At 43.0% G+C, this 22925-nt stretch overlaps 1 protein-coding gene across 4 annotated transcripts; it reads right to left on the bottom strand.

The window, feature by feature from the left end:
- Nucleotides 1-1522: 1522 nt before the first annotated feature.
- RGS20 (regulator of G protein signaling 20) lies at nucleotides 1523-21974 on the bottom strand. Of its 4 annotated transcripts, none has more exons than XM_066563186.1 (5): nucleotides 21892-21974; nucleotides 11793-11941; nucleotides 7705-7791; nucleotides 6559-6793; nucleotides 1523-5331 (listed from the first exon to the last, which is right to left on the bottom strand). In XM_066563186.1, the coding sequence occupies exons 2-5, from the start codon at nucleotides 11936-11938 to the stop codon at nucleotides 5143-5145; spliced, it is 657 nt and encodes a 218-aa protein (XP_066419283.1). In that variant the 5' UTR covers nucleotides 11939-11941; nucleotides 21892-21974; the 3' UTR covers nucleotides 1523-5142. The 4 variants fall into 4 exon arrangements, with proteins under 4 accessions (XP_066419283.1, XP_066419292.1, XP_066419276.1 ...); XM_066563195.1 differs by lacking the exon at nucleotides 21892-21974 and adding an exon at nucleotides 21401-21545; XM_066563179.1 differs by lacking the exon at nucleotides 21892-21974 and adding an exon at nucleotides 20576-21128.
- Between the last annotated feature and the right edge of the window lie 951 nt (nucleotides 21975-22925).

The following is a 22925-nucleotide window of genomic DNA, read 5'->3' as shown; positions in this document are numbered from 1 at the left end:
GTTAATTTTTAACCTGTATGTAAGTCCATTGGCAGCATTGCTTCCTGAGAGTATACTAAAAGATGTAATTTTTTTTTTTTTCAAATTTCAAGTTGTTAAGGACAACAAACCAATTAAAGATGTTTACACTTTGTTTGGTAAAAGTTTGTTTTACACTTTGTTTCTTCTAAAAGAACAAGTCCAAAGAATTGTGTTAAAAATGACAGCAAATTGGATTCCATGTAGACCTAAATTTCACATTGGATTCCAAGTAGACCTAAATTTCACCTATGTTGACAGCATACCTATACAGGGCAGGCAGTGGTTGGTTTGCATAACCTTCCTCACACTGTGTGTCCTTTAATCTTTGTGTCTGATTGCGACACTTAGAAGAAATATCTTTTGAGAAAGTGTAGTAATTATCTTTCTGTAGTCACCAGATTATATTAAAAAGATTATATTATATTAAAAGAACCAGAACTGTGGTAGCACTTTCTGTGATGCAGGTATATCCAAGTAGGAGTTGAAATAAAATGTGATTTCACCTGATGATACCTGAGCAACAGCCTTCATCCTTCTCCCTTCTGCCCCCATTAAAAAAAACTGTTTCTTTTGCCCAGTGAAAGGTGGAGTGCAACAGCTAGATTCCAAAATGCATCTGTTCTATTCATGCTTTATTTTGGTTACCCAAATCAAAAAATTAAACTTTCCAGTACTGATCTTTGGATGGACCTCTGTTCAACAGTTGCTGCAGTTTTCACAGCTGTCTGAAATTGCCTTCCTGTACCAAAGAGGATGCAAAGGTGGGGCTGGGGCTGTCTCATTTCTCCATGGCTAGCTTTGTCTACCGGGCTGCAGTTGTGCTGTGACTGACCCTGTACACTGGGGTATTTCAAGCACTGAAACGTGGCAGCAGAACTGCTGATCAATCTCTCCATCTAAGAATAGCAGGTTTGGTTATTACCTTTAGGGACACTTGAATCCTCTCAGAAGGAGCAGAGTTGTCCTACAGTGTAAGGTAGCTTGTACACAATTCTAATAGAGAGAAAGAGGAGGCCACATTCCTTCTAAAGTGTGTGTGTGTATGTGTGTGTGTGTGTGTGTGTGTGTTCTTTAAGGATCTGATCTTCTGTAAGCAAGACTAGAACATCCTGCTGCTCAGAAAACACAACTTCTGGATCCTTCTTGGAAGGCATTTTCTCATATATAATACATTTGCTCATATATTCTGTTATCTCATTCAGGAGAAAGTATGAGTTTTCAACTGTCTTGTACTGAATGGTTCTTTTTGATAGTCACTAAGCAGAAGGGAAATATCTGCCCAGTGATCTTGGCTTTTGTGAACCCAAGGAAGGGCCTGGTTTTTATCAGTTCAGGATTCCACTTGTGATCACATATATTAATTTTAAATTGAAACTCACAACCCTTACCAGCCTGGACAGGACTTAATTCATCAACATGAAGTCTTCATTCTGTAAAATGTGGTTGTATTACCCTTCAAACACATGCCTCTGGAAAAGGATCTTGAAATATTAGTCATTCATAGAAACAAACCTGACAAGTTTTACTTCTTTTAAGCACAATTTTATACAGCTGTATATTAGCTTCTGTTTCACTAGATCATCACTACTCTTGAATTCTTTTACCATTTCAAAGAGCTTGGGATTAATTTAGTTACAACCTTAGTATAAAAAATTTTTCATAATGTCATTGAAACAATACTCACACCTTTTATAGCAGAAGACACATGTTCTTAAAAACTGCTAACAGCAAAGTTGTTTAAAAATTACTTAACATTATGATATAATAGCCTTTCTCATCACTTTATCTTTTTTTCTGATATCCTTTGTAATCCAAAACTGCTTAAGTACATGATGCTTGTGTGATGAATTTTAATCTAACTTTATATGGTAGAGCCCTTCAGAATATTTTTTTTCTCCATTTGTACTGTGCTAATGACTTTGGAATTTAAAGGTCACTGTAAAGCACAATATGTTGGCTGAAGGAGCCCATGCAATTTTAATAGTGCTTAGCAGGCTGGTGAAAAGAGCAGTCTTTAACAGTGTGCATGTTCTGTGGGAGTTACTGCTTTATGATGTGCAGACATTGAAGGAAGAATGCCAGTGGACTGGAAAGTTGTTACAGCTTAATGATATCCTGCAGTTCAATAAATGCCAAGGCAAACCAACCGTACTCATTTTCAACCTAGGATAAATTGATTCTGTGCTAATTTCTTATATGATTAAATAATGTCTTATGTCAATATGATTATTTTCTCTTGCTACTCATGTAACAGCTTGTCTATGGAAACTTTTCCTTTTCAGTGCACTTTTCTTTTGCCCTGAGAAGTTTATGCACTATGAGCAGGTATATAGCAATGAAATGTAATTAAAAATTTGTGGTGTGTGTGGGTGGGTTTTTGTTTTCATCTTCCCCTCCCCCCACTCCTTGTCTTCATGCCATCAATTAAATCCAGCATTAACCAGCCTGAAAATAACAAGATATTTAAGGGAGTGGGTTGTTTGGGTTTTTAGGAGATATTCTCCGGATGTCTAGGGATCAGCATTCTGCTACTGGTGGTGGGTATAAGCTTAGGCCTAAAGCACAGCATTAAGATTTGGTAAGATATTTCAGGAAAGAATGCACATTGCAAATGTCAAAATATTGTTATGCAGAAGTAAAATTAAAATTGCCTAGAGAATGTTCATTGCTTAGAAGTTGTGGCACATGGAAAATAAGCTTAGAAATTATTACTTTCTTTTTTTAATAATTTAGTGTTAACCATAAAACTGCCCAAACCAGTATAGTTTTCTCTGCCTTATAACTTCATTACATCTTTTTTTCTTCATTTCCTTGCAGAATAATAGAATATATAGTTTGATATGGACTATGATTGTTCAGTCTGTCTTCCAGCTTTTAATGAAGTATCTTTGCAGGAAAGAGAGATAACTTAAATTAAATCCTCCATTTTGTGAGGTGACATGCTTTGAAGTTTTTTATTTTGATTCGTGCATATGATCTTTCCAACAAGCTGAATTTGACCTAGGTAAACTTTATTTGTCAACTTAGAGGTTTAGAGCACTCCTGCCCACTCTGATTAAAACAAATACAGTATCATCTGTTTGACTGCAAGCTCCCCATGAGTGCTGCCTTTTGAAGATACCTAGTTTGTTTTGTTGAAGTTACTACTTACATTGTAATATTTTACATAAACTGAAATGGTATTGGTAGTGCTTTGGGTGAGTTAAATAGAAATTCAGCTGAGGTAAGCAGCATTGATAGGGTAAGCAGCGGTCAACACTAACTGAACTGTGTCTTTAGTGGTGCATGGAAGGGTTTCCTCTTAACTTAGTCACCCACCACTGTGCTACAGCAGGCAAAAGCACTTTGCTTTGCTCTCTCTAGTTTTTTTGGATTACTTTTTTGTGCTGACATGTCGAATATTGTTTTGTTGGAAGAAGATAATGAAAACTGGTAATAGAATCATAAATGATTTGGGTTGGAAGGTACCTTAATCTAGTACCATCTCCACTGGCAGGAACGCTCTCCACTAGACCAGGTTGCCCATCCAGCCTGGCTTGAACCAGCCCATAGCATTGATAAATTACCATGCACCAGCTCTTCTGTGGTGCTATGTACTGAGAAAATCAAATCATTATGTGCTTCAAAATGCAGTAAGGGCACAACATGTCACCTGCCAAGTGCATTAAGGAAACAATTAAACTGATCTCTTAAATTCTGTTTTGTTCTTCCCGTTTCATTTTTTTTTAGAGAAAGTTCCCATTTTGTATTTTCCATAGTGCTGGAATTGGGCAAAGATTAGGTTTTGGAAAGGCTACAGTATACATCACTGAGCTCTGTCTGTCTGGTACCCCCTTTCTGGGGGTATTTTTTGTGTCTGTTTCCCATATATCTTTTTCTAACCTATACATGTCATTTGGGTCATTTAAATAAATACACAGGGAAAAATACAATTCAGTGGAAATCCACTATAACCTCCAGAGTTTAATGTAGTGGAATTGAAGTGAATCATGTGATTTAAAAAAAGAGAAGACATTAGAGTAACAGATCTACAGATAGTTTATGTGGATTCAACTTTCTTTCTTCCTAGTATTTTATGTGATTACTGATTTTGAGATATGACCAGGAATTAAGTGTAATGCTTTGGGCATACTGTAAATGAACATGGTTTGTAACCGGATAGAGCTGGTGCTGTTGGACAGTCTGAAATGTTGCTGTATGTGAACACACGTTCCATCTTCCTGCTTTTATTAAGTAAATTGTGTATATATCTGTGATGGAAACTTTACAAGATCTGTCAGGAAATGGGAGAATTTCATATTTACAAACCCAAGCTGGTTGAAACTGTTGTCGTCTTGGGAACAAATAGTGAAGGGTTTTACAAACACCTACTGAGGGAAGAGAAAAATATGTGAGAATTCTTGTGCTTTATTTTGGAATTTGAATGCCCAGACTTGTCTTCCTCTGAAATAAATAATTTAATTTTAGGAACATCAACAAAGGGAACTTAATGCTTTCAGCAGATTCTAATACTAAAATAACAATTCTTCAGCAAAAGGTTTTCTTTTTATAAGCAGCATTATTTCAACCAGTAACTTTCATAAACTTGAGATTGCCATGCCAATTTCTATTAGTGCACCATGTATGCATTAAAGATACCAAAATAAGTGGAGTGTGCCTATGCCAGGTGTGATGGCAGTGCCTAGAGTAACACAGTATTGACAGTAATATTTTTACTTTGGTCACAGTGTGGATGGGGCAACTGGTTTCATTTTCAAGAAAATTCTAACACTCCACTTTAAAATCAGTTGTAGTTTCATGCTCAGTTGGTATTTGTACCTCAGACATAAGGTATAAATTTGTGTCTGAATTGTCTGCTGTGTTTGAAAAAATACTGCATTTTTTGAACAAGGTTTCTTCTTCAGTCTCTTCATTTCCTTTTTCAAAGTAATACTGAATTTAATCAGAAACTGTACTTAGTTGATTGTGTCAGAGCTTTGTGCGGATTTAAATTATTCAGTCTGTAGTAAAACTTGCCTGAGTTATTTTCAGGTAAATATCTGATTAATTCTAAATTCCCTGTGGATTTCTGTAGCCCAGAGTCCTGTTTGTTTTAAAATAAATACATTTAAGAAAAAAATTCTATGCTTCAATGGATTTTTCAGACAAGGACTGAAGCAAGTCCTTATAAATAGCAGAGTTCATAAACCGTGGGTAAGAGTCTCTGTGCATTAAGGTATAAATTTGAAGCTGTGCATCATCAAAGGTGTGTTGTGAGGGTTCCAGCATATTTCGGTTAATAACTTCTCTTACTCTGGAGTCCAGACTGACCTGTGTATTAAAATAGAAAGTCATGTAAATAATAGTGAATAATACAGGTGGGGTCTTATTTTTCTTTCATTGGTTGAAAAAGCCATCTTTTTTAAGCATTTCATCTGGTGTCCTACAAGACTGTAAAAATTGCTAAATAAACTTCTGCAAAAAATGATTCTGTTAAAATTTGAGTGGAGTAATATCTTGAGTGTGGGTAATGTCCTCACTGAGGTACCTTATTGGAACAAGGCTATCTGCAATCCCATTATTACTGAGACCGGTGGGTTATTTCCAGACCAACTTCCTGCTCTGTAGTAGAGAGCATTTATAATTTTTTGTGACAGTTCATTTCCTGGAGAGTTGGTGCTGTTGTAAAGAGACTGAGCTTGGAGTAAGAGTATGACGCAAGTGGACAATGTAACCTGGGAAGCTGTTTCTTAATCAAATTGTTAAAAAGCAGAGTGAGTTGATGTGAACCACAGGTAGGGCTATATAATGATTCCAACATACAGTAATACAACATACAGTAATGTAATTTTTTTTTTTCTGCAGGTCCTATGTGTCTGTAGAGAGATATTAGTATTGCAGGAACAGACTGGGTAGATTTAAACAGCATTTCTATAAGTACATAAGTATAGTTGGCACCAAAAAAAAATTAAATTGCAATTTTGCAAGGATGTTGAAAGGGGTCAAATTCTAGCCTGCTTGGCAGAATTATATTAAAACTGTACTGAGGTGCCTTTGAAACTTGACATATTTGCTAACAGCAAAATAGTTTTGAAAATTTTTGGGGAAGTAATTGTGTTTGTTCTATGCCATATTTTGTCAGCTGCTCTGTGAGAAATTTGTCTTTGAAAATGACACTTTATTTGTGGTTACTGTGCTTTTGGAGAAATGTATACACCCTCTTCCGAGTGCAACGAGAAAAGGAACTGATTTGTCCAACAAATAAAATTTGAGTTGGGCAAGGATAATGTGATCAGCCATATACCTGTGCCTCAAACTAAAAATTCCGCATCAGCATGCCAGGCTTAGCATAAGAAGAGCTTCCTTACAACCAGTGAAAGTAGCTTTGACCATCTCACTTCAATGGTGGTGCCTTCTTCCCCTAAATATCTACTTGATGGCAGTGGAATGTGGAGGGCGGGGGGGAAATTCTCCCTAAGCATTGCTGTAGCTTTAAACATATGTTAGAACTAACTGTGCAAAGAAACATCAAAGAATGTATTAAGGAAAGCAATATACCTCCTTTGGAGAGAGGATAGAAATATAATCTTCATAAATTAGTCTTGCTTTTTCTTCAATGACGCTTTTGTTGGATTCTTGTTTTAGTTCCTCACAGGCCATCCAGAAAAGCATGTTTTCCTCGCTGAATTCTGTTCGCAGAAATTCACGAAAAGCATTTCTGCCAGCTGGAGTAAGCATCAACTTATCAAATGATTGAGCCCAGGCATTTACTTCTTCAAGAGTGGGAGCAGGGCTTAAGGAGGAAGAAGAGCAAAAGGAGAGAAACGAATGATTGTTACTCAAGCTGTTTGCAGCTGGCAGGAGGCATCTGCCATCACAATGGAACAAAATTGTGAGGTTCATGGGGTTCTGATTCCTCATTGCAGCCACCCAAGTGCAAACTCGTGTAAACACATTTATAAGATGTTTTTTGAAAGTGTGCTTATCAAAAGCTCTGATGCAGGTGATTGCCTCTGCTTTGATGCAGAAATTGCAGTTTAGTGCTCAGAGTAATTGCAACAAAGAAGTACCCGTGTAACAGCTAGACATTTTTTCTATCCCTAATATTCCTTGTTAAATTATGGTTAAAAATTGAATGAAAATACATATAAAGAAGCAATGGTTCAAACCTTTTGAAGGTACCCACCTGTATGTTACCATTTTGCAGGTGCTTTTACCTGTTTGAGCATTTCTGAAGAAACTGTTGCCTGACTTTTGGGAGGATTTAAGCTCCGGTTTATTATTTTTGTTAGGCTGAGCACTGTTGGTTAAGCTCATTGCATACTTGCTGGGTGGGAACAGGGTGTATTTTTAAATTATTTAAAAATTATATATATTATATAAAAATTATATATATTATATTATAAAAATTATTATTTTTAAATTATTTCAGGAAAAAGGGTAAAATTTCAGTTTACAATGCTGGTTTTAATTTGTCATGGGAGTGGGGATGTGCTTACATGCTGCATATAAATGAAGTAAAATATTATAGATCAGACCTTTGGTTCATTAGGAGGTAAAAAAACAGGTGACTTGCAGATTGGGTGTAAATGACAAGTAGATAATAGTTATTTTCACATTTCAGGTAAACTATTGCAATTACTTAGTATGGCTTGTTGGGTTTGTTTCACTTTAGCTTGACAGAACACTTAATAAAGACCATACCTTTCCTCACAGTTTGGAATACCCTCTGCTTGGAGTTCATGAGATGTTCTCCTTGCTCTCTCTTCTTCTTGATTTCTAACAGTAAGACTGAAAAATAGCAAACAAAGTTTCAGTCAACTTTAATGACTGAACATACACTAGACACTTTTCCTTCTCTACTAAAAGAAAAAATTCTAAAAGGACAGAAGCTAATGATAGGCACATTACCCACAGTTACATTCTGACCTTATTTTTACAATTGTATAAAACTTGAGTGTAGCTGAAAGCTGTTTAGTATTCTATAATACAGATTTTCTACAGAAGGAGCATAGTTCCATAAAATATCTCAAGTTGAAGGGACTCATAAGGATTGTCAGGTCCAATTTTATATATATATGTGCACACACAAGTGTGTATGTGATGCATACCCTTTGTCACATACCAAATCTATTCTCTGTTTTCATACTGTGTATGCCCAGTGCAATGTTTTTACTTAGGCTGGACCTGATGCACTGGTTTTATGTGAGTTAGGTTTCAAGGTATGTGGGTTTGGATTTGTTTGTTTGCATTTTTTTTCTCCTCAGTTGTGATGAGGGCCAACACTCTGGTTTGGAATGGTGATACCATGAAAGGAAAGCCAGAGTTCAGAAGCAGGACACAAGATTTAAGTGAACTAAAGACTTCTCTATGTGGTTTTGGAAGGGTAAGCGCTTTCAGAGTTCAGATGTAGATACAGCCAGATTGTGTGGTGATTGATTGCATCTTAGCAAATTCCTAATACATGTGTCAAAATGGGAGATCTGGAGCACAAAGAGCAGATCAATCATTGCTGAATATCATTTTGAGTATGTCTGAATGGAAGCACTTGTTTGTAGCATTACAAAAACAAAGTTTGCTGTAGTCACTAGTGATCGCTGACAGTTTTTGTTGTCCTGTAGCTGTGAACTCCTGCTTCTTTCATCAAATGTTAGTTAAGATAGCTCTAGTTATTAAAAATTTCTTTTGTAGTTGTAGATGATTAATTTTCCTTTGAAACTGGATTTGAAAATGGAATTTTTTTTTTGGGGAGTGGGGACTACATTCAGTTCATCCAGGCTATGGTAGCTTAGTGAGAAATGCATATGCATACACACATGCTATCATATAATCTGTAAAGCTGCCTAAAATATGTCAAGAAGAATAGGTCCCAGTGTTTTTTATATTTTATATTGCCTGTTATTTATATGAAATGGGTCCTCCAGCTGAAACAAGGCAACACAGTTGCTATAACTTCTAGGGAAATACCAAACTAATTTCTTCATTTGTATCTTACCTTTCTTTCATGCTAATGTTCTAAGTTTTGCTGCCTTAATCTCTAAGAATCTCATTTATCTCTAGGAAGATTTTTGGTTAAACCAGTGGATTTTTCTGCCTGTTTTGCAGTCTAAACTCTTGGCCAACTCTTATTTGCAGCCTTATGTTTACTGGGCATCTCCTTCTCTGTCTTTGTCTACCATTAGTCCATAATTGCAGACACCTACTTTTCTCTTTACCACAGCAGTCCATGTGTTGAAGATATAGGAAAGCTTTTGTATTGCTGAGATGGAGAGCAGATAGTGCAAACCCTTTTTTTCAGCAATATCTGAACCATATGTTCAAACCAATCAACTATGTCAACTTACCTTTAAAGAAAAAAAAAGAGAAAAATGTAAGTAGCAATGCTAGTTCTTTTTTCTGTTAGGTTATATGGGTCTCAAGCCTTTACTACCTTTTTACCAGTGGTTCTGGCATTTTTTGAATATGTAAAGTGATATGTATTCTCACACACAGACAGGAAGTGATACTCTTGTCAGAACTATTTTTGGATTGAGGGGAACCAACAGATCCAATAGAAAGGAATACAGTCTTATGGGATAATGCACAGAAAAGGAAAAAGACCAAAGAAATAACAAAAGCCTCCCTAAGAGAACATGCCATGCTTCAGAAAATTACTTACAGGCAGGCTCTTTCCCTAGAAATGTACAAGTAAACAATAAAGAGAGTAGTGCAATACTGTATCCTCTTGGGATCTGGAAGAGTAACAGGCTGGAGGTTTGGGTTTGACTGTAGGAATGAACACAGGCTTTGAGCATCCAGCTGAGAGACTCATTTCAGTTCATTCTAAATCTACTATTAAGAATATGCTGAATATTGGATGTTCAGCAGCTCAGCAGCATGACTCATGGAGATTGTTATTTTTATTCCTATTCATAATCTTTCTGTTCCAAGAGCTTAGGCTATTTTGAGGAAATGGTCTATGAATGGGGAACATAAATAGCTTAATTACGGTTTGTTTTGCATTTCTTGCTACTAGAAAACAATTGTTTCAAAAAAAAATCAGAAATTATTTTAAAGCTGAAACAAGCTACTCTGTTTCTGAGCCTGTATTGGTTTCGCAGATGATTCTGAAATGCTAATAGGAATTTTAAGCATCATGAAATCTGGGTACTTTCACAAACCCTATTGAGTAAATTGCTTTCTTTGAATGGTTTGAATAGTGAGATACACAGAAAATGAATATCCTGAAAAATATCAGGTAGAATCACCAAAAAAAAGTACTTTATCAACAATTTAAAAGGTAAAATGGAAATTTTATATACTATGATGTAGTATATAAATGTGTCTTATTTTTTCCTTTAATTGAAAATCATTTTTGTGTAGTGCAGCTCTGGACTGAGCCACTTGCAATTGCACTGGACAGCTGTTGAAATGGCATTGGAATTTGTGTGGGATGATTTAACATACATGCAATAGGTCACAAACTAGTCCTGTGTCCTGTACAGGCAGAGTGTTAATGTCTCTCTAAATTCTACCTTGGTTTACCTTTAAGCACCTGCTGAAAAGCTTGGTAGGATCAGAGCCAGAGTTCTTGGCATCTGACAAAAAACCCCAAACCTCCAAGCAGTCTTTTGTCCTTGCAAAATATTCACTATTTGCATTAGGGAGGGCAGAATGTTGTGTGTCTTGGCTTCTGATGAGCTGAGTACCAATAGCGAGGAAATTATCAGTCTGCTCTTCTATGCCTTCTAATGGTGTTCTCCAAAGAGAACAAGATGCTATGTGGAAAACAATATTAGTGGAATAGATTCCTAGCCCAGGCTGTAAGGTTATTTGTGACCATCACCTCAGTGCCAAGTTTGCTTGCTCTGAAGTGTTTATGTGGTAGACAGTGAATCTCTAAGAAGGATTTACTTGCTGTCAGAATTTTGGCTAAACTCTATGGCTGTTTAAGACTTTTTGTTTACTTGAATGCAAGTTCTACTCTTACCCATGAAGTAACATTTTGCCCTAACCAGATACAGGGCTTTTGAGTATGGGAAGATTTACTTCAATTTAGAATGAAATCACTTGGATCTGGAGGGGCTGGTAAGAAAGTGAACACATTGTTAATTTAGGAATCAAGTGATTCCTCCTCTTTTGCTTTGATTGATAAATTCTCTTCCTTAACAGGAGTGGGACTTTTGTAGTGGGGGTTTTTCTGAATTTTTTTCTGCTTAGCTTCTCAACTTCAGCAAATACCCACAGTGTTTAAAGTTTCTGGTCCCAATGATTATCTTCATATGAGTTGCAGGTGCCATGAGTTTGCAATACTAATTAATGACAACAGATCCAGTTACCTTCAGGGGAAAAGAAGTGTGCTGGGCACCTGCTTATTCATTTTCTGACCTAAAAAGTCTTCCACCTTCTCCTAACTCCTTGTCAAGGCCCAAATCTAAAAATAAAGCTCTGACATATTCTGGCATTGCTTTCAGTTTTTAGTGGGAGCCTTGGTGAAGCTCAGTGCTGAGGTTAGCACAAAACAGACATTACATAACATTGACAAAAAGAGAAATAGAGATACTGTACAGATATTTCTTTTAAAATCTGTTATTTCAATGGCAGGAGAAAGAAGTGCTGTGCTCTACCACTAGACACAACCCTCTACACTGGAGTAGAGGGTTGTGTCTAGTGGTAGAGCACAGCGATTTCTTTGTGTCCCAGATCTGCAGAATTATACAATTTGTTTTCTTTGGCTTATGTTGTCCTGTGCAGGAGCTATGTGTCCCTTCCCTCCTATTCTGTTCCTTAGAGGCTTAAATGAGAGGGGTTACCATGAGCAGCTGCAGCAGCAGCACCAGCAAAAGCAGCAGGCATTGGAGCCTCGATTTCCTGTGCTGAGCTGAGCCTGTGCAGCACCTGGGCTCTCCGGGGTCGCAGCCATCTGCCGTTTGCGAATCTCCGTCCTCTCCGATCCCATGGGCTGCAAGCAACAAAGGACGGTGCAAGTAAGAAACATCTCTCTCTGTTTTCCTTTTTTGTTTGCTTTAAAAGTCTTACCCAGAAATGCTGAAGGCCACAGCCTCAGGGGAACTGAAAAGCTAAATCACTGATTTTCCCCCATGGAAGTTCTAAGGTGTTGAATCCTTTGGAAGATTCACTCATTTAAGTGCTGTGATGGATGGCAAAGGGCTGATGAATTCTTCACGTGCCTGGGAATGCAATGAGAGGGGAGTGTGATGCAGAGAACAAAAGGTACGAGTGAGGGATCTTGGAGAGCCAGAGCTCTTGGCGCAGAGGTGTATCAGCCTAGGAGCTGAAAAGGGTTTCCTGAGGTTTTGACTTCAAGGCCATCCTAAGGATAGTGGTACAGAATAGAAGTAGTTAGGGCCTCTCTTTCTTTTTTCTTTCTTTCACCCGATTAGCCAACTCACAGGCTTCACGATGCTTGAGTGAGAACCTGAGCTCTCCTGAAAATCTGGCCTTTGGTGACTATTGAGGATGTCTCAAACCTGCTGGTTCCCTTTGTAGCAAAGGGGCAAGGGCCTTTGCTACAAAGGCTCTTTTCTCCATTGAAATGCTCATTTCTCCATTGAAAGTCTGACTGCCACAGTTTTTAAAAACTTTTGTCTCTGTGCTTCTGTGAAGATGAGGAGGAAACACAAAACTAGATGTTAATAATTACATGGTTTTCACTGAGCCCCCCAACTGAAGACGGCATGAAACAGTTTTTGGTGGATGTACTGGTTGGTTTTTTGCACAGTTGTAGGAAGCCTTCTTGGAGACTGCACTTTGCAGAGTGTGCAGAGTGTGCAGATAAGTGTTGTTGATGAAATGAGAAGTCCCCTTGAGGTCCCTATTCATTTCTGACCTATCTCTGAGCTTCACATTTGCTCTACAGCACTTAATAGTGCTCTCCCTGTTATGCTGAAAGTTGTGCCATATGTAGGTGACAGATGTCTTTGAGAGATGAAATGCTAGCTTGTACAAAGATTAGTATGGCTTTCTTAATCTTATTTGTATTTGATTTTTTGGATACATAGCTAGTCATCCTCCTGTGTCACGAGATCCCTTTGTGTGTAGGTTTGTTTCAGGTTGCTAAACCTTCTTTTGAGGCCATGACAATTGTAGGGGAATTAAGATTAGCTGCTACCACTTTTGAGGTATTTTTTTTAATCTATAATATCAGACTTAAATCTAATGAGATAAATACTCGGGGGTTAGAAGTTGCTTTCCTTTCTAAAATGTTCATCCAGGTTTAGGAAATGCTGCTGTTTTAACTTGAGGGGGAATGTATGGATGGTGTCATGGACCCGACAGAAGTGTCAGGAGAAGAAAGAATGTTATTTTAGCAGAGTGCAGCATTACATTTTGCTACACTTTGGCTACTGTGGTTTTTTCAATGTTGAATTTATTTCTGTCTTGTAGAGCTTAATAGTTTTTGTATTTGTGAGAACCACCCACTCTCCCAAGAGACAAATGCACGACACGGTAGCAGGAGATGCACTTGTGTAGCAGGAGGAATAAAATACAAGAACAACAATATAGATAGAAACTACAACCCATTTTAAAACTCTGAAGACCTAGTCTGACAAGCAATGCCTAAATGACCAAAAATAGAAAGTCAGAAAAAATAACATAGCTTCCAACTGCCCCTCCCCAACCTTTCTTATTTCGAAATGTGAAAGGATCACTGAAATGTAGAATGTATTTGTAGATTCAGATTTCTTCCTGTCAGCTGCAGATTCACATGAATGGAATGAATAAGTATTAATTTCCTTCTGGATACCTGTACTTTTTTAAATGGAGCATTTTCACATTTCAATTAGAGAGTGATAGCATATAAAACATTTTTGGAAGGATCATATATCTAACAATATGTCAGGCTGCTTTGGACAGTAAACTATCATTATTGATTAGAAAAATGTAACTTGGATTCAAACATGTGCTGTTTATATAGCCTAATACACCCACTCTTACTTCTGAGATAATTTATGTTCACACATTCATATCTCTAATTCATATTAATAATGAGTTGGCCTGGGCTAAATACAATCCAGGGCCCCTGTAACAGGATGGCAAGGTAGAGAGCTGAGCAGTGGTGCAGGTTATTACAGAGTTGTAGAAACTCCTCTGGTGCACTTAGTATTAAGTCCCATAGGACAAAACCGTGTCAGGCTGGTCAGGTACACAGAACAAGCAATAAGTGATCCATCTCAGCACTGTTTACCTAACTTCAGAAGAGCTTTATTTTATGTACGTAGGATCTTTCTGATGCTTCTAATATATCCAGAATTTCACTGTAGGACATGGAAACTTTCCATCACACTTTGCTGCTTCTTGCTGTAACCACCAGAGCTGTGTAATGAGCCTTGCCAGGCAGTTGCTGGTTTGAGTTTTGCTGTGCGCAGGAATGGGCAGTAGATTTATCAATTAATCCAGTGAATGTTATTTGTAGGAATTAACAAAATTCTTTGCTCCTCTAGAGCACAGCCCACATTAGCAACAATTTAAGCAATTGCTTTATTGATTTTTGGATCTGTGGGAGTTGAGGTGGTTATTATTTTGCCTTCAGTAGACTTCAGGCTCCTTTGGGGCAAAAAAGAGAGGATATTTTTAGACCTCATAGTGAAAAGGTCTTCTATTCATGTAATTTTACAGTTGTTACTTTGGGACATCAGATTTCCAGACCACTCTGAAGGTGCTATGGGAATGAAAAAATTGTATGAGAACCCTCTGTACTGGGTGTTCTCTGCACTTTGAGACTGGAGTCTGCCTTCTCTGTCCCCACCATCTGGAGCAGCAATGTGCCTTGTTTGAAAATGGGTTAGAGAAGAAAACACAGAGGATTAGAAAACTGGAGATGGACTGCTAACCTGTACACATTTCCTGAGGAATCCAAAAATGCTTTTAGGCTACTGATGGAATGATGTAAGACACCTTTAACCAAAGGACTTCAACCCCTACCATCTCATGCTCTTTTTATACTCAGAGTGGGTATGGTTTCAGCCAATTGCTGAGTATAACACAAATAGTTAGTAATTTTGCTAATATTGAGTCACTGTGAGGAATCAAATCCTTGAATGGGACAGTCAGTGTCAGTGTCTAGATGGCAAGAGGGGATTCTGTTGCACAGGTCCTCATAGTGGTGGTGTTGGCTGGGTCACATGAGACTCTGGGACCTGCATTACTGCTCAGATCCTACACTTAGCTGTCTCATGTGCCTTGGGACCACTCCAGCACATGCATAATCCATCCCTAGTGATTGTCTGGAGCTACAAAACATCTTTTACCTCCCTAAATTGTGTGCATGAGTCTATCCTGCATGATCATTTTTGCATCTGCAGGAAGTTTCTTCTGACTATGGACAGGTAGTCACTAGTCACTTACAAGTCTCCTCTGACTACCTGCAGTCTGTGCAGAATTGGGTTGATTTTGTAGCTTTGGAGTTTCTGGATATCCTTCTCCCTGGATATTAATCAGCACACTGGAACATAAAGAAACTTTTCCAGGCAGTGGGTCCTGCCTGGAGTAATCCACAGAACCATCCAAATTCCACGTGAACAGTGCCAATTACTCAAATACTTAAATGAAAACAGGGAGTAGGTGTTGAGGTGATCAGCTTGTCTCCACTTGGTTCATTGTTTCAAGTCAGTCTAAAGTAGCATCTCTGCAGATCCCTAGGTGCAGAGTTTCTGGATCTCCCAAGGAAAGAGATGTCCTTCTCTATATAATGATAACAAAAAATTGAGTCCATTATAAAATTGTCCCTAAAGAGCAATGAAACAAAAATAGAGGAAAATTAATGGCACATGTTCTTGCTTCTTATCCTGCTAGGTAGCATCTATGAATCATATAAAATGTATGTGCTCATATTATTGAATGCTAATAAGTAATTTAAAAAAAAGTCCAAGGATCTAGGCAAGCTGCAGAGATGCTACTTTTGACAACAGTGACAAAACCACTGTATGCCTTAAGAGTAATGCTAAGGTGGTGAGATAAGAATGTCTGTCATAACTTTTGCGTAATTCCAAAGCATACCTATCTGACATTCAGATTATGAAGCATTTCTCCATGTAACCTTATAAACATGAAGGAGTGTAAAGGTCAGGAGTGAAAATTATTTCCCTGGTTAAAAACACCTCAGGTGATATTTGGCTTAGTTGTAACATTTATAGTATTTGCTAATTTCTCAGCAGAAGGGTGGGCTACCAAGAAAATAGCATTCCCAGAGGAGGAATATTTAAAATCTAAGCCACAAATGTCAATTTAAAAACCAAAACAAAACCTCAACCAAATTTAAAAAAAGCCCCAAACCCAGGAATACAGAGAATATTGTAGACAAAACTTTAGACTTTTATCCCCACTTTATGCTAAAACATAATGACATTTTTTCAGCTCAGAGTGCAAAGATTCTATTACTTAAACTTAATTACTGAGACCTAATGTTTCCTCTTTGTATGCATTACCATCAGGCAGGTGTGCAAGCCTTTAGCTTGTTCTTGGGGCTGATTTGCATGGCCACAGTGTGAAGCTTCCCCAGTAACTCCACAGCCTGGGAAGCCCTGTGCTGGATCACTAGCTGACAGGCACTTGGAGTGAGGGCACAGATGTAGTCCAGTTACTTTTCAGAATATTTCAGGCCTGATCCGAACTCCACTAAAGCAATGAAAGCCACCTCTTGGTGTCAGCAAGCTTTGGGTGAGGTTACGTAGCTCTCACAGTTGCTGCTTTGAATTTGGATCCTCCCAGTGATGATAACCAGTGAGTTGGAAGAGATTCTGTTCTTATCTACTAATGTCATAAGAGGCTTGCAACTGGGGTCAAACTCCAAATAAATCTCTAAATCTATTTTTTAACAATTCAGATATATTTGGGGCTGCAACAAACTCCCACTGAAGCCTGTGGCAGTTCACTGTCAGCTGAAATATGAACAGGAAACTTGATGCTCATGCTTCTTCCTTTTCATTGACAAATGTGACAAGCAGGCTTTCTGCATTAAGCAGTGTGCTATTTTAGTCAGAAAAGAATTCTAATGTATGTTAATGAACTCGCCCACACATATGCACATGCTTTAGGCATAGTTGTCAGCTTGCCCACTTAGTAGGTTAAGAGCAAGAGCTCCTGGAAGTTACCTTGTATTATTGGAGATTTGGCATATTGCAGTGGGGTGGCTGAAATGGATGAGAGTTTGTGACTGCAAGACAGAGGTTAGCAGAAAAGAGAGTGGCAACGCATGGAATAAACCTCTTTTTATTACACAACTGTTGTGCCCAAGCCTGTTAAAGGCTTCAGTGGATAAAGCTGCAAGTAAAAGTGTTATCCTGTAACTAACAGCTCTGGGACACTTTCATGTCAAATGTCCAGAAACTGAGTACCTTTGCTTGTTTTACTTAATTTATTTTTCCAGAGGAGCAGCAGCTGAGAGGAGCCAAGTTCATCTATCCAGCTTAAAGCATTGCTTTCCATTTCAAAAGGAATGGCTGAAAGGGTATCACACCCACACAGCAAGAGGTAAATGGTGCCTTGATCACGTCACCTGTCACAGGTATTTTTCTACCAATGCCTTAGATGTCTTCTGCTCCTCTTTCTTTGGTATTCAGTTCTGCCCAATTGGCCACCACGGAGGCCACTCTCTGTAAAACCTTCCTGCACTAAAGTCTTTCTCTGAGTAAAATCTGACTTTTCTGTTAGAAACCAAGTTACTTGGGGCTTCAATGGGATTTTTGTGGGGGCTTTTTTTGTTTTTCAGACAGATGCCTATATCTCCTCTAGATAAAGAATTTCTTTAGTTTGGATTTTATCACAAGAGACTTCATGGAAAATGTTACTCTAACATGTATTTATCAGGGTCACTGTCACTGTTTCTCCTGTAATAAGGGAAAGACATTAAAGAATTCTTTACCAGTTCCATAGAAAAAGCAACAATAGCAATCTGTAGTTTCTGTCCAGCTGATTAAGTGGATGCTATGACAGTGGGGTAGTATGAATGTAAGTATGGATATAACTTCATCCCATGCTGAGTCCTTCACAAACTAGGTCACTGCAAACTGCAATTAAGTTAAATCAGTGTCAGGATCTTCTAGTCTGCACAGCACAAGCTGTCAGCATCCCTTGCCTTGTCTTCTGTGGCAGCTGGGGTCAGCCTCAGTGGATGTATGTCAGTCACACTGACTGATCAGTTCTCTTAGAAGAGAAACCAGCAAAAAACCCCACAGACTTCTCCAGTGCTGGGATTTTTACCACTGCTTCAACCCTGCTTTTGCTGGCTCTGATGTCAGAGAAAGCACCTGCTTCTAGTTATTTTTATGCAGCTTGTTTTAAGAAACAATAACATTTTAAAAAATCACTCCTCCTAATATTTTACAAACCTCTCTACTATGCAGTGAAGCTGGTCTCTGCAGCAGTTTACTCTGCTCACTCCCATTATCTCCTCCTGAGCGCTTGGTTGCATTGTGCTTAATTATGAATGGCCTCCAAAAAGCCCGTTTTACTGTACTATGAAGTGACTCATATCACACAGAAGCTCTGACAACTCGCACCGGGTACTGGAGGCACATGGCGCTGTGTTAGTCAGTGACTCATTTCACATTGTACTCGGTGCTGAGATCTGACTCACATCGAACTGTGTGAGAAGCTGACTGACATTGTGCTGGTCTGAAAGCTGGTTTGAATCGGGATGACTCACCCTGGAGTGCATTAAGCGGTGATTCACACACTGTTTCCTATTGATTCCGATTGTCGCGATTCAGTTCGGATTGTACTACGCTGGCATCTGGCTGCTCTGCAGCGCAGGCACTGTGATAGCAACCCTCTGCCAGGGGAGCCCGGCTGTAGTGCCAGCCTGCAGCGTCAGCCAGGAGGAGCAGTACCAAAGTCAATTAAATGCTAAAGGAAGATCAGTATTTGGCTTAGCACACATTCACTTTGACCATGACACTTCCTGGGTTTCTTTGTTTCACCTGGCTTTGACAAGTTTTGAAAACAGCAAGTGAGGAGTAATCAACCTCTGGCTAAGAGTCCTCTTACTTCTGAATGCCAGGAGATCTCCAGAATACTTCCAAGACTTGCTGTCTCCTTTGTCAGTTTTCTTAGTGGCAAGGAGATGGGATGAATTTCTGTAAGTGACCGAGTACTGATAGTTGCTTAAATGCTTCAACTTCATCAACATTTGACCTGAGCTCCAAGAGACACAGACACCCTACAGCCTGAAAACTCCTCCCCAGTACTTTAAGCTCAGTCCTCAGACATCACTAGTCAGTCTGTTCTAAGCAAGGGGTAGAGAGTGTATAACACCTTAGGTGATGCTTCCATGATTAAGTATTTGAGGCCCAGAGTAAAGATATCAAAGTAAGTATTGATGAGAGGAGTAGATAAAAAAAATAAAGAGGAAATAAAGTAATTGTTCTCTCACCTTTGAGCATTTTATAAAACACAGTGCTAGTTTTACACTCAGTTGGCTCTGAGTTTAGAGAGACACTCCTAATTTTAACATGACGTTCCTAATTTCAGGAACCACCACTAGGAATCTCCTACCGGATAATGATTCCGGTGTTCTGTTTAATCAAACTGGTGTTTATTGCTTCTGGTCCTGTAATAGAGCAGTGGTGTAGCTACCTCCACAGCCCACAGCTCTGCAGAGCACTGGATTCGATGCTGACATTCTGTTTGTGCAACAGAGGTATAGGGAGACTCCTTGCCATTACATCCTAGCGACAAGCATCATATGAAAAGTTTTCATTTTACATTTTTCAACAGCAAAAATGAAATAATGGAACGGTTGCATAAAGTAAATTACACCGCTATTAAATTACTGTGGGTTCTTACTGGAGTCTACAAGGATAATCTTATTTCACTTTCTGTATTTGTGTCCGATTTTCATTACCTGCTTTTTCTTACTCACTGACATTACCTAATGACAGAGCTCGGGAAGGGCTCTTTCTCTTGATGGGGCAGGCTGGCACTGGAAGTGTCTACGGAAACACTCGCCTGTTGCTGCTTCTCTCTCTAACTTGGCACGGGAGCCCCGGGCTCCGAGAGCAGACGCTCTCCGAGCGGGATCCCCTTCACGGTGGGGCGGGGGCTGCACGGATGCTGCTTCATTTTCGTGAGACGAGGCAGAAGGGCCCTGAGCGGGGGCCGAGCCGAGGTGGTACCTGCGCTGGGGCCAGGGAGGTGGCGCGGCCCGGGGTGCGATCCCGCCCGGGGAGGGATCCTGACCCCGCTCCCGGGGCCCAGGTCAGACTGGTGTTACCCGGGCTCTGCGCTGGGAGCTCCTGGGGAGGGACGTGGCGGTGAGAGCCCGAGCGCTGGGGGCTCCCGGCTTGCAGCTCCCGACCCTCCGGGAGACCGGGGGAAGCGCCTTTTGCACCGAGTCCCTGCCGTTCCTCCCGGGGAGGGCGGCCACAGCCGCTGTCCCGCCCCGGCTGCGGGGGCCACCGTCCCGTCGCGTCCCGTCCCGTCCTGTCCGATCCCGTCCCGTCCCGTCCCGCTGCACCCGGGGCGGCTCCAGCTGCGGCACGGGGGTCGCGGCTGCCGGCGGCGAGCCCGCTCCTGCCCGGAGCTCGGGATGGATGCCGTGCCCGGCTGCCGCCGAGCGGCACCGAGCGCTACTCACGGTGTCGGCAGGGGGGCCCGGCCGGGCGTCCTCCCACGCTTCCCCTCCGGTCCCGGCGGGCTGGGCGACCGGGAGCGGCGGCTCGCCGGACCCACGCATGCGCCCGGCCCCGCGGGCTCGGCTTGGTGCGGCCGCGGGTGGGTTCGCTCGCCGTGGCTGGAGCCGCAGGGAGCGAGGCCGGCAGCCCGCGCTCCCCGCCCCGGCTCGGCACGGCACGGCCCGACGGCGTGGGCTGCCGCCGGGTCGCCCCTGGCGCGGCGAACACCGGGGGCTGCTCCGGCTCAGGGCCGGTTTGCAGCGGAATTAAACACAGCAGCGCCCGCACGGCGGCGGCGGGCTGGGGAGGGCGCGGGGGAAGCCATGGGACGGGCGCCGCAGGGGGAAACGCCGTAGAGAACGGCGTGAGAGCGTGTGAGTGGGGAGTGTGTGTGTGCGCGTTTGTGTGTGTGTGTGCGTGTGTGTGCGCGGATGGGAGGGAGTGGGAAGGGCTTGGAGAGGCGGCGGTGCCGCCGTGGGGCTCGGTGCCGGCGCTTCTGTGCTCACAGATGCCTTAGAGGAGAGCCGGGCTTGTCAACCCGGCGCTGGAACATGCTCGCATTTTAAGTAACTGCGTGTTAAGATACACGTCTTCCCTCCCCTAGCCGCCTCCCGCTTTCCAGCGGCGCAGGGCTCGCCGCCGCCGGGCTCTCTCCGCGGGGCAGGTGTGACACGGCTGCGGCAGCGCGGCTCCGGGCAAGGCGTGTGCCGGGCGCCGCCGGGCTGGGCGCTCAGCCCGTCCTCGGAGGCGCCCGTAGGGACATCGCCACGTTTAGGGGATTCTCTCACCGATAATGATCCGCCGCCTCCACCCCCCGGGCAGCCGTCTGCCGGGATAAAGGGTAACGGGACGACTGCGGCTTGCCAGTACCTCCGCCGCTCCCGGGCAGACCGACACTGTCTTCCCGTGAAACCAAGACTGATCCAGTGCGTGAACGCTCTGCTCGTTCCCGGTCCCCGGAGCTGGGCACCCGGCTGCCGTCGGGGCTGTTCCCTTCCCGCCCGCGCACCGGGTGCGGAGCAGGGCGGCCGCAGGAGCCGCCTCGCCGGAGCCAGCGGACCCGGGGGCGCTGGGGGTGGCAGATGGGACCAGCGGGCTCCGCTGTGGCGCCCGGGGCTTTGCCGCGGGAGCTCGCCCGGCGCCCCCGAGACTCCCACGCCGCTGCCGGCTGAGGGCACGTGGGCGGACAGCGGCTTCCCTGGTGTGGGGAGCAGGAGGAGGAGGAGGAGGAGGAGGAGGAGGAGGAAGGGGTGGACGCGGCCCCAGGAGCGGTACTCACGGCGCCGGGAGGCTCGGGGGCAGCGCGGGGCTGCGGCGGCGCGGCTCCGTGGCACGCCGGGCATCTCCGGCGCTCCGGGGGGAGGCGGCTGGGCGGCGGCGGCGGCGGCGGGGCCGGGGCGGGGGCCGGCGGCGGCTCAGCCCAGCGGCCCCGCAGCAGGGCGGCGAGCGGGCAGCGGGCGGGAGCCCCGCTCCCGGCCAGCAGCGCCGCCAAGCCCGCGGGACACAAGCGGGGCTCCGGGGCGTCTCGACGGGGTGCCGAGACGAAGCGCGGGCAAGGCCGGCGGGCAGGGAGCTGCGGCCGCAGGAAGGGGCTGGAGAGCAGAGCTGACAGCGAGGCGAGGGCCCTGGCAGGCCTCGGAGTCTGCGGCGAGCGGGGGAGGTGTGGGAGCGGAGGGACGGGGCGGGAAGAGAGAGAGAGAGAGAAAGAGAGAAACACAAAATGAGCATCACCGAGGGGGCAGACGGGGGCCCGGCACAGCCAGCAGAGCCCCGCAGTGCTAAGATGAGGGTTGGAGTGCTGGCAGCCGTGAGCCCACACCCTGCTGCCCTCGCATCCCCCTTGCCTCCACGTACATTCAGTCTTTTTAACTTTCCTCAGCCGGTCCTTCAGGCGAGGGCCGGCGGACAGCTCTCGTACCCTGCCAGCGCCCACTGGGGTTCGGGGCTGGCCACAGGGCCGGAGGAGCAAGGGAACGAATGTGGCCACAACCTCCACCCAAAGAGCAGCTCCCAAAAAATCCCCATCCGAAAAGCCAACCGCAGACGACGGACGGAGCTGCGGCGGCGGCGGGGAGCGGAACTGAGCCATTGCCGCCCGGACCTGTCCAGGGTCCTGAGCCTGCCCCGCGCCTCCCGCGGAGCTCGGCGGGTCCGCCCCGACCTGCGAGCGTCAGGGCAGCGTGACCCTGCCCTTCCTTGCTGAATGCCATTGCCCTGCAGGGAAGGAGCCGCCTGGATGGAGCATGGGCCCTGAGCAGGAACGGACAAAAATCACTGCTCTGCTTCCCTTTTCTCTAGCAATGATTTCTACCT

The sequence above is a fragment of the Molothrus aeneus genome, chromosome 1 (assembly GCF_037042795.1).
Source record: "Molothrus aeneus isolate 106 chromosome 1, BPBGC_Maene_1.0, whole genome shotgun sequence".
Taxonomy (NCBI): Eukaryota; Metazoa; Chordata; class Aves; order Passeriformes; family Icteridae; genus Molothrus; species Molothrus aeneus.
The sequence above is the reverse complement of the archived record's forward strand: the minus strand, read 5'-3'. Positions and strand labels throughout refer to the sequence as shown.

Excerpts from the sequence above, each read along its gene's own strand:
- RGS20 (XM_066563179.1), bottom strand. The coding sequence starts at position 20,674 with ATGCGTGGGTCCGGCGAGCCGCCGCTCCCGGTCGCCCAGCCCGCCGGG. Across the intron at positions 7,792-11,792 it reads TGCTGCTGCAGCTGCTCATG|TCTTACTGTTAGAAATCAAG; the intron begins GTAACCCCTCTC and ends GCTATTTTTCAG. Across the intron at positions 5,332-6,558 it reads CTATCCTCTCTCCAAAGGAG|GTCAGTCTGGACTCCAGAGT; the intron begins GTATATTGCTTT and ends TTTAATACACAG.